The sequence below is a fragment of the Cnephaeus nilssonii genome, assembly GCF_951640355.1.
Source record: "Cnephaeus nilssonii genome assembly, chromosome: 18".
Classification (NCBI taxonomy): Eukaryota; Metazoa; Chordata; class Mammalia; order Chiroptera; family Vespertilionidae; genus Cnephaeus; species Cnephaeus nilssonii.
In genome coordinates this window covers 25360247-25372344 of record NC_137089.1, presented here as the reverse complement: position 1 = coordinate 25372344, position 12098 = coordinate 25360247, and the positions used below count along the sequence as shown (strand labels likewise).

At 41.5% G+C, this 12098-nt stretch overlaps 1 protein-coding gene across 5 annotated transcripts in view; it reads left to right on the top strand.

Moving 5' to 3' along the window:
- Positions 1 to 12098, top strand: part of SAMD12 (sterile alpha motif domain containing 12) — a 337765-nt gene that overhangs the window by 143368 nt on the left and 182299 nt on the right. For all 5 annotated transcript variants that reach the window (XR_013814923.1, XM_079796045.1, XM_079796048.1 and 2 more), the window contains one exon: positions 355 to 484. Coding sequence is in view for 4 of the 5 variants with exons in the window: in XM_079796045.1 (XP_079652171.1) it covers positions 355 to 484 (130 nt within the window). In the remaining variant the exon portion in view is untranslated. The remainder of the gene's footprint in view (positions 1 to 354; positions 485 to 12098) is intronic.

Below are 12098 nucleotides of genomic sequence, written 5' to 3'. Positions count from 1 at the left end.
GGAATACAGAGAAAGACCACTTGGGGGCAGCTATTTCCCCCCTAAAGTTAACTAATTGCTTAGCAACACCATTGCCTTGTTGTCGGAGCATTCATCAGAAAGCACTGCTTCTTGGGGATTTTTCCCAGTCGAGATGATAACTTGAGGATAGATGGGCTTCCCCGCCTGGAGCTTTTCTTTCTGGTTTCCGGGGGTGTGGAGAAGGTCTGCTGAGGTTAGGAGGACAAGGGCCAGGTATTTATGTCTGGGGACTCCAGCCAGCAGCCTTTACTGCACTCTAGGACTCCTAATAGTAGTGCCTTTCTAGGCATGGGGCTGGCTTTAACAGACCTGCTTTTCCTTCTCTATTTATAGTCGTCTACGGTGAAGCTGTCAAAACCAGTGGCTCTGTGGACTCAGCAGGATGTCTGCAAGTGGTTGAAGAAACATTGTCCGAATCAGTATCAGATCTACAGCGAGTCATTCAAACAGCATGACATAACTGGTAAAGTATGCGGCATCCAGAATATTTCATTCCCTCTCCCCTTCGCGATGGCCTTTCTCATACCCTTGCAATGAGACAGCATCTTCGTGCTGAAATTTTCTGGCACTGGTTTCCTTTAAAATGGGTGGTCAACTCTAGATCCCAGTGAGCCATACCACTTAACAAGCATAAGACATTGTTATAGAGAACCATGATTTCAAGTGTCCAATATAAAAATATGTGGAAATCAGGGTAAGGGGGCTCAGGGATTTTAGAGAGAAATAAAAGCAATCCTAGAGAAAAGGGAAGAAGGCTTTCAAATCAATTTGGTTACAGGGTCAATCAGTAAATATTCTAAGTAGGAAAACTCTGAAGTAAATAGAATATTACTAACTCACTACCCCTGAGATGAATACCTTCAAAGCACAAATTAAGACTTCGTTTAGATCAAGGGCCTAAGAGAAAAATATATGGTGATCAAGAAGCACTTGGAAGCAGAAAACATGACAGTATAATGAACTGGAAAAGCCCTCAGGATCAAGTCTCTCAGTGGGAGAATGGGGTGGCAAGGGGGAGAGGACGGGACTACTGCAGGAGCCCATCCGAGTAAGGGGTCTCTTCCAGACCTCACCGGCCTGGCCTCCCTAAGAGCCTCTTTCCATGGCAGCCTTCCTCCCTCCCGCCCCTTTGCAAACACTGTGCTCAAAGACAGCACTGAGGAATATACTCTTTGCTTCAGGAGGAAACAAACATGAAGAAAGTTCTGATTCTAATACAGTCTTCCTTTTAAAAAAAATCTATATTTATAAAAGGCTAAGTGTCCATCCAACTGGTAGCTGTAACATGCACTTACCACCAGGGGGCAGACGCTCAGTGCAGGAGCTGCCATGACTTGCACTGGCCATTTAAAAATAAACTGTACTGCGGACCTGACGCCGACAAACCAACATTTGGCTTCCCCCAAGTGGGACACAGGCCCGGAGCAACACCCCAACAAATTGTAGCCAATGCTGCCAAGACCCCATGGCACAAAATGCGGCCCACAGCCCAGCCCAGCCCAGAAACAGTCACTGTGGGCACCAGGTAACGACGTCAGGTAGCAACACCCGGCTTCCTCTCCCTAGTGACTAGCCTCCTTGCAGTTTCTTCAGCCCTGGAACCTGACTTGCTTTATAGCCAGTTGCAAACATTTTACACTTTAACCAAATGTTTGTGATGTGTTTTCCCGTGCCTCATCTCATTTGATCCTTACAGAAGTCCTGGAGTAGGTAGATAGGAGACTTAGTAGAATCCTATTTTCTTTTCATTAGCAAGACCTGAATAGTGATATTAAAATATTCCTTCTAATCAATTTCCTTTCAATGTGCACGAATCTGTGCACCAGGACACTAATATATATAAAATTGATTTCAGAGAGGAAGGGAAGGGAGAACGAGATGGAAACATCAATGATGAGAGAGAATAATCAATTGGCTGCCTCCTGCACGACCCCCACTGGGGATCGAGCCTGCAACCTGGGCATGTGCCCTGACCAGGAATCGAACTATGACCTCCTGATTCATAGGTCAATGCTCAACCACGGAGCCATGCTGCCCAAGCAGAGTCTTCCTTTTTCCTAAGAAAAAAAGTGATGCTCTAGTGGGAAAGTGGCTTGCTCTGGAGGAGCTTAACGCTCTAACTGCCCAGCCTCTTTACAAACTCTTCCTTTCTATCTTCTGAAATCTAACCTTTCTCTATAGTTTCTATTTACTCCTATTACTTTGGAAAGGGGTACATTAAGCAGAAGGTATTTAATTTTGCAGTTCAGTGTTTGCCCTGTAACTTTGAGAACTGGGGCAGATCCTACCTCCGTAGGGCAGGACTTGATGGGTGGTTTTGAAATGTGCTCCTTGGAGCCCTTAGATACACTCAAGGCCGCCCAGGGGATAGGAGTGTGCTGTGGGTAGAGGTGAGCATGTCAATCAAAGCAGCTCCCTTGTCTGTTTTATATGTTTGAATTGTACAGAAAACTTGATTTGGAACAACCCTGAGGTTTAAAAATCGCTAAGCTAGATTATCATGGAGTCCTGGTGACCAAGTGGATAATGTTTAAATATATAAGGAACACACCCAAGTGTAGCTCAAGCTGAGTTAACAGAGCATAAAATACCTCCCAACTTAAGCATAAAAAAGGTCCTTAATTCACTTCCTCTCTCCCCTCAACCGGAGGTAATGGCCCATTTGGATAACATTCCTGAAATCCTGAGGACAGAGGTGGAACTTTGCTTAGAATTCAGGTGTTAGATTGTATTTCTTAGTTCCCTCCCTTAAGTATATAAGAAAATCCTATGTAAGGTCAGCTGTTCCACCCCTAAAAGCGATCAGTCATTTAGGAACCATTTGGCTGATTATGGTAGCCTTCATCAGGTAATGTCCGCTAATGTTTCTTAATGCCTGTGATGGCGAGGGCGAAGCCTTTTTCGTGATCTTATTTGAGAGTAGTGTTATCTTTCATTAAGGGTGAGAATTATGAGATACCCTTGAGGGAAGGGTAAGCATTTATAATAGTTTGAAGAGGATGAGCCTATTGCTCCTCGGAAATGAAGATCTCATGCTTCAACGCGCGTGGAGCAAATGGTCCCACTTCCCAAGGATTTCTGCTGAGTGACGTGAGGGAAGGGGGTGTGGGGCGGAGATATGTATTTCAAACAGCTATCCTGTTCCTTTCTGAGGCACCCTTGGTCTCCGTGGAACACTGCCGGCAACCTCCTTGGGCCCTTGGGCAAGACCTGGCAAGGATTCTGAGCAAGTTATTTAACCCCACGTCCTCATCCCGAAAATGGGGTACTAATAGTACCTGCCTCATAGTATCATTGTGAAAATTAAATGCGATAATATAAGTAACGCCATTTATTGACACCTTTTTCATGCCGGCATTAAGCTATTATTTAGGTCAAGTTTCATCGGGACGTGTCTAAAAGCATACTATGACTTCATTCTAAGCCCTTTTCTGGCAAGAAAAGAAAGGGACTTATTTGGGGACTTAGGGATCAGAGGTAATGACTTCAGATTAATATTTGGTCCACTTCTTTTTGACACTCACCTATTGGAGGCCTCAGAAGACCACTCCCCTCTCCTGTTCTCTGGGCCAAGATAGAAGGTAAAATTCCCAAGTGATCACAAGTGCCAAGTGCCCAGAATTAGCTCTCAGAACTTGGGCCAGCCTGCAGTTACCAGCTCTGTGGTGCCAGAAGCTGAGAGAATCCTAGTGCCCTTTGAGGCTGTAATCAACAAAGCAGAGAGGCTAATAAAATATCAGGACAGCCCTGGCCGGTTTGGCTCAGTGGATAGAGCATCAGCCTGCAGACTCAGGGGTCCCGGGTTCGATTCTGGTCAAGGGCATGTACCTTGGTTGCGGGCACATCCCCGGTGGGGGGTGTGCAGGAGGCAGTTGATGGATGTTCTTCTCTCATCAATGTTTCTGGCTCTCTATCCCTCTCCCTTCCTCTCTGAAAAAAACCAATAAAATATATTTTAAAAAATATATCAGGACATGTTGACAGAGCCCACCTCAGCAGCCTGTGCAGACATAGAGTGACTTAGGGACAGGTCAGAGGGTTGGGTGCTGCGACCGAGCTCTGTGATGTCGTGAAGGTTACTGGATGCACTGTGGCTTTCTCCGGCTGTAAAAAGGGGATGAGGATCGTCTCCGCCTGACAGTGTTGCTGGGACAGCGGTTCCCCGTCATCGTAAGCATGCAATGAATGTTAGCTGCTGCTGTTTTCTGAGGTGTTGTCCTGACTTCTATGAAAATAAACAACACATATAAACAGTGTTGAATCCATCAATCTTTATTCTCATGGAAACTGGGAAATGAGCACCTAAGCAGGGGAGGGAGATAATCCGGGCTGGTAACTATGCTGTGCTTGTCTGCAAGGCTGCAAGAGAGATGCTCATGTGCCTCTTACGTAGATTCTCCTGAGTAATGCTGTTCCCTTGTCTTCCCTATAGCCAGGATCTCCAATATCATCCTCATCAAGGAGGTGCGGTATATCAATGTGACATATAAACAGTCTCTTAATTTAGAGGCAAATGATACAGTGAATGTAAATAAAAATAACATGCTGGGTCAGACCCTTCTACCTTGTCCTCCACCCCCCAACCTTGGACACATAATAGCTGTGCAATGTCACACGAGTTTCTCATCAGTGAAATGACAATGATATTTATCTCAAAGTGTTACTGAGAAGATTAAATGGGATGATGCATGTGAAGGGCCTAGCTTAGTGCATAATAGACATTTATCCATTTAGCAAGTAATTATGAAGCCTCTACCCTGTACCAGGTTTGGGGAATATAGCAATCCATAAGATTGTCAGTGGTCTGTGTAGGTGAAAAAAATGGTGCTTCCGTGGAAAACGATGCATCGCCAGTAGCACGCCGTTTGGGATGATCTCATTCCATGTCTACAGAGTTGGTTTACCGCTCTGTAAACTGATAGCGATACAAAATGATTCTTGTTGTAGACATGTAAATCCTGTCGCACAGTTTCAGGTGACGTCCCTAGCTACTGTGGGAAAGGTGAGTTTTGCCTTCCACTTACACATTCATTTTTCACTCTCCTTGTTCTATAACTATGTCTGCTTGTTTAGATCCTCTTTTGAACTGGTGGTAACATCATTTTCCTCATTAAAGAGTTAAATAAAATCTCAAACCCTGTGCTCACTTTTATATTGACGATAGTCATGATTTTAACTTTCTTTGGAAATGTAACCTTTCACCTCGGTAGCTTAAAATTTTAATTTATGTTTTAGCCAGTAATTTCACTACGTCAACATTTTCTGATTGCCTTTGTTTAAAGGCCATGAAGTACTGAACAAACTTTGCCCCCAGTTTCTCCAAAGTCTAAGCACACTTAGGATATGCTTCAAGCCTACCAGCGTGCAAAAAACCTTTGGCAAATTTTCTGTTAGAAGTTCTGAGAATCGCATTGTGTCCAGAAGGTTCCTGCGATTTTGTGGCAGATGTGTTTAATCAGAAGAGAAGCTGCTAGTGTTAACTCCCTGCAGAAGAGCTCTTAAAAAGGCATAAGATGGTTAGAACACCTGAGAGGCATTAGGGGCGATAGATTTAAATCATCAGATTAGGCTTGAAGGAGAGAAATTTGTCTATTTCCCTGTGCTTGCGAGATTTCTCTGCCCGGCTTTCGGAGGCCAGGCTTAGCATGCTGATGAGGACGCTCCCTGGGCCCAGGTGTACGCTCCCAGACAGCTTTTCAGATTCCCTTTTATGCACAGTTAAGAATCTTTTCAGGTCTGAGGCGTTCAACCCCTGATGGTGCCTGGTATTCTTCCTGTGGTGGTTGCTCAAGTCAACTCACCTCCTTCAGCCTCACATCCTCCATCTGCAAAGGGTTCTCTCCCCTGCCAGCGTTCAAGACGTATGTTCATGGGTGAAGCACTCCGCCCTCCCCAAAATACAAAGCATTTTTAAAGCTATTTTGAATGTGTAAAAGGTTTTTGTGTTGGCTGCTTTGTGAACAGCAACAGGAATCGTTTCGATATCTAGGTGCATACAAGAATAAACAGTTATCATATGGGTATCCTCCGCAAATGGTCAATATTGATCTGTCCTATTTCTCAATGGTCTCCTACCAAGGAGATGAGTACTTCTAGTCCTTTTTGTGCTTCAAGCACTGCTCATTTGTACCTCTTTCCCTCTGCAAAATACTCGGCTGAGATGTAGCCCCTGGGATGTGGCAGTTTGCTTATGCTGCTGAATAAAGGAGAAGCCTTTTTCTCCTTTTCAGGCCTTCAGACAGCGGCTCTGTGTATTTGCTAACATCGTTCCCATCAGTGGGGACTTCTCCGAGCTGTTCCACCCCTTTATCCTTGTGCTGTTTTGTCCTTTATTATGGTTAGAGTTCCCCATGGAGACCAGTGGGGTGTGTAGTTAACAGGTGTCAAAAGAAGTAGAATAATTACTTTGTGTGATGCACCTGTGAGAATACTACTTACAGAATCCAGGTTAGCCAAATAAAGTGCGGGTGTATTTACCACTGTGCCTCATCTGCAGACTTTCTTACCTTTATTGGTTTTCCCCTCTGGATATTACGTTCTACTTTTCTACATCTTTGTATTTTTTGTTACATTTCTATTTTGTCTGAACTGCTCTACATTTTTTTTTATTGAACCCCAAGCACCATAGGAAATTTTCTGACATCACCAGGCCCCCAATAATAGAATTCTCCAGGAACAGAAATTATTCTTTGTTCCTAACCCCTTCATCCCTAGTGGGCATCTTTTTTCTGTTGTGCTGAGAAATTATAAACTATCTCGTGAGACATTCCTACAATTTTTAACCGCTAGTTCATCTGGGTCCTCCTTCCTCTTGCTTCAGAAAACATGGCCTTGTTCCCTTCTCCAGGCATACCTTGGACATATTGCAGGTTTGGTTCCAGACCATCACAATAAAGAAAATCACAATAAACCAAATCATACAAATAAATAAAAGAATAATTAATAATAGTACAGGAATAAACTCAGTGTTTTGCATACTCACAACTATAGACCTACTTTTGCCCTCCTGTATTCTGTTAACTATGTATGATTTCAGGTGGGTACTGGAAATATAAGGGGAAACACTGTATAGTATGTTATCTAATCACTATGCTGCCCACCTGAAACTAATACAAAATTATATTGAATGTAAACTTTAATTGAAAAATAAATTTAAAAAGAAAGAAAATAGATGAAAAGGGGAGCCCTTTCAAACTCATTTTATGAGACCAAAATAACATGATACCAAAACCTGACAAAGATGTTACAAAAAAATGTTATGGTATTGACCAGTGGTTGGCAAACTCATTAGTCAACAGAGCCAAATATCAACAGTACAACGATTGAAATTTCTTTTGAGAGCCAAATTTTTTGAACTTAAACTTCTTCTAACGCCACTTCTTCAAAATAGACTCGCCCAGGCTATGGTATTTTGTGGAAGAGCCACACTCAAAGGGCCAAAGAGCCGCATGTGGCTCGCGAGCCGCGGTTTGCCGACCACTGGTCTAGACCAAGATCTCTCATGAGCATAAATCTGAAAACCTTCACAAAATACAAGCAAATTGAATTTAGCAGTAGACCAAAAGATTACATCATAGTCATGTGTACATAGGAATGCAAGGTTGATTCAGTTTGTGAAAAATCAATGTGATTCATCACATCAAAAGAATAAATGAAGAAAGTCATATGTTCATCTCACTAGATACAGAAGGCTGCTGGTTTCAGCTCTGATGTATAAAGAGCTTGGATGTCATCACTCAGATCTTTACTATAAGAAAGGCTGGACAAACTGAAATTTAATGATTTTCTTTTTTGGACCCATCAGAGAATTGATGCCACAAGGCCAGTCATTGCCCTGAAATCTGGAGAGTAGGGCCCGTGCAGGAGTAGAGCCCTGAAGACTTGCTTAGCTGGAAGAGAAACCAACCCGATATTGGTGGACAAAAGATTTGGACACCTTACAAAGATTTTAAAATGGCCCACAAACACATGAAAGTGTGCTCAGCAATGTTCATGGGTCAGGAAAATGCAAATAAAACCACAGTGAGGTACCCCTTTTCACCAGGTAGAATGGCTAAAATTCACATGCCTGGCAATACCAAGTGTTGCTAACAATGTGAGCACTCGCTCTCTTGTACATTGTTATTGTATGATGTGGTGCCACCTGATTTAAAACTGCCCATTTCTTATACAGTTAATCACATATTTTTTTAAATGTTCCTGGAATTCTGCTCTGGGATATTTACCCAACAGCATTGGAATCATATGTTTTTAAAAATTCCAGTGCACTAATATCTAAAGGAGCTTTACTCAAATTAGATTAAGTTCCAAACAATAGTTAGGTCCATCAAAAGTAGAATGGGTAAACAAATTATGCTACATTCATACCAAAAACACTGCTCAACGATAGGAAGGAACCAAACTACTGATGCATTACAACAACATGAATGAAGATCACATTGTGCTGAATGAAAGAAGAAACAGAAGACTATATACCATGTAATTCCAATCATATAAAATTCTAAAATAGGCAAAATTAATCTACAGTGCAGATCAGCCCAGTGGTGGCTTGGAGTGGGGGGTTGAAGGGAGATCGAAAGTGCAGAGGAGCAAGGGAACTTTCTGTCCTGAAGAAAATGCTTTAGATCTTTGTCAAAAGACATCTGCTATTCAAATGTGTGAAATGTATTGTATATAAACTATAACTCAAAAGTCATTTTTAGTAACAGGTGCTTTCCAAATTTTCTGAAATGGCATACTGTTTTTTAAGAGGAAATAGTGAAAATGTCATTCTACATCTTCCTTATTGGCTATTGGATCATTTATATTAAAGATGATGATAGATAGATGTGGTTTTATATTCATCTATTATCTATAGATATGTATTTAGATATAAAGCAATTGAGTTTGAAAATCCACTTTATGCAGTTTTCACTGGAAGAAGAACCTGAAGACTCCAGAACATTTGTATGAAGAAAAGTAATTTTACCTGTCCTTGGAAGATTACCCCTGACAAAAGGGAACAATGTTCTTGTCTTAGTGAGATCCCACTTGTCTGAACCTACACCAGCGCATTCAAGACTTAGAATTCGAAGATGAGTCTAATTTCAGAAAACATTTTGAAATGGCATAGAGTTGCCACTTTAGTCTTTTATGCGTGTATACTGTTTAAAGTTAAAAACTACCCTCACCATCATTTTATAAACCAAAGGAATATTAAAATTTAAAAAATCTCATGATTTAAAAATGGAATAAGTTTTACTTTCAGAAAAAAAATACATTATTTTTATTTCTTCCATTTTTATCACAGGGCAGTGCTGCTTTGCAAGCTAGCATAAGGAAACTTGCTCTAAGGCAGTGGTTCTCAACCTTTTTAATGCCGCGACCCTTTAATACAGTTCCTCATGTTGTGGTGACCCCCAAGCATAAAATTATTTTCGTTGCTACTTCATAACTATAATTTTGCTACTGTTATGAATCGTAATGTAAATATCTGTGTTTTCCGATGGTCTTAGGCGACCCTGCTAGCAGTTCTCAACCTGTGGGTCACAACCTGTAGAGCCTAAGACCATTAGGCAGCGACACCCCTGTCACTCACCAGACACCCTACTACTGCCTTTCCCCAGCCAGCCCCAGGGAGCAGAGCCCAAGCCAGAGACTTCTGAGACCTGAGAAATACCAGTGCCAACCAAAAGGAATGCCTATTCCTGCTTTAGAAGACCCCTGATGTCATAAACAGTGCTCATTTTTTCTTGGAGGCTTTCTATGGGCAAGAGGCTATGCTGAGAGCTACGTGTACAGCATGAGAGGATGCCCAGCTGTTCCATGCTAGCCTATCAGTAGCTCTGATAATCTCGCCAGCTGGCACAGGTGAAGAAGCCAGGTTGAGTTCAGTTGGGTGACTTAAGAAAGTCCAGCGGCTGAGCACTCAACATCAGCTTGTTGAGAGATAAGAGGAGTTAAAATCTGGAAAGTACTTAGAATAGTGCCTGGCACATTGTAGGGGCTCAACAAATGTAACCTGCCATCGTCATTATCGGTCTATGTTTAATGAATTGTAAGCATTTAATAAGTACCACTGAGGGCCAGGCACTGGGCTGATTATAGCGAGATAGAAAAGCAGGACACTGTTGGTCCCTTGATACCAGACTGAAAGGGACATCATCCACCTCCTGTGATCACATGACTAAACAGAAGCCTAGAGCTAAATGAGTTGTGCAAGAGCATACAACTTCTCAGATTACCCCAAAATATTAAAAACTAGGTCACTCGCTGTGGGAGATCAGGAGACCATTCTTAGGAGAAGGCCAGCAGCATACCTCACTTATAAGTACCCAGAACAGGGGCCTGGAATGGGCAAGACACTCTTTAGTGAACGTGTTTTTCCCACTCCAAACTCCAGGAACAGAAGGAAAGTTTTATAGCCACAAAATTCAGTCTCTTACTTCCTTCTTTCTACCAGATCCCACGGCTCCTTCTTTTTCCTCCTCTTTTTCTACCTCTGTAGTCCCCTTTAAGAATGTCACAGGATTCTAAATCAAATATGACCAAAAGTCTAACTTCCTTAGCTGCTTACTCTAAACCCTGGGCATTTTACCCTATCAGAGAAATTAAGATGATTAAGCACAATCTCTTTTGATAAGTCCTCCTTTGCTTTTTAGCATCTGTATCCATTTGGTGCTTCTTTTTTTTTTTAACTGATGACTTTGCTAATTACTGTGTCTGTTTCATTTTGTGTGTTTTGGAAAAGCACTGAAGTCAGATTGCAAAATTGGAGCTCCCCTCCCCTTGGTTTTGCTCCCATTTCCTGTTTGAAAATTAATACACTGTGTACTCTCTTCCTGTCAACTCAGGTGCGTCATCCCTACGGAGCCCCAGGTTGCACAGGCAGAACCGCTGTCACTACATTCTAGTGGGGGACTGGAAATTACGCCCTTTTAGAGGCAGTCTGCTAAAACTGTCTTCCTTCGGATGGCATCATTTATGGTGATGAGTGTGATGCCAATGTTCTTAATGGAGCAAACTGAAGCCCCCACTCCTGGGATTAATTATATTTAAGATCTCGATGGCCTTGTTTTGAATGAAATGCGATTGTCCTCAGGAGTTCTTGGCCAGTGACATTTTAGGCTATTGTGTTTGGACTCGCATGTTCCTCATTCAGAGTCTCATTAGATGTTTTCAGTTCCCATGTTAACTTTAGGGTGATATAGCCAAGCATTTAATTGCTCTTGCCAAACTCCATATCTTAGATAGTGAGGAAAGATTAGAAAAAGCATGGCCTGTAAAGACTGGGATGGAGTCCTCTCCACTGATTACTCATTGTGTGTGACCTTGGCCAAGTCTAACCTCAATGAACCTCTGTTTCTCTTTCTCTAAAATATAAATATATGCAACTTACAAAGTTGGTATTAGTTATTATTGATCTGTACTTTAAAAAGTTTTTTAAGAAGCAAAGAATAGTATAGAAATCACTTTGCAAATGGTAAAGAATTATTTAAATGCATACATGTGTCAATATCTATACATAAGTGTGTACACATATGCATGTGTATATATATTTTTTTTCATTGTTTAAGAATATCCCAGTTCTCTAATTGGGGCCCTAAAACCTATCAGCAGTTTCAATTTTCCCAGCCCACCGAAATTTTGCTTTGCCCAATGCATTTTTTAGTAATAGTAATTATTGTAAATAAATATCAATTTATCTTCCAAATGTATACTTACCAGCAAATATTCCAAAGATATGTCTCTAATAACTTAGAGTCTAAAGAATTCAGAAGATTTTATTCTTGTCCTTAAATAAATTATCATGTTGGGGTAAATCATACATTTAAAAAGTATTTATTGAGTGTTTATGTGCCAGGCACTCTTATAAGTATTTTGCATGAATTATTTAATTTTATCTTCACAATAACACCGTTATGATCATTCCCATTTTACAAATGTGGAAAATTAAACTTAGAAAATTTAGGTTTTCTTGTCATGTGTCACACAAGCCAAAAAATGGCAAAGTCAGGGTTTTTACCTAGTACTGTCTGAATCCAAAACTCATGATTTCACCTCTGTACAGTGAAAGATAGCATCTTATAAGTTTGAGT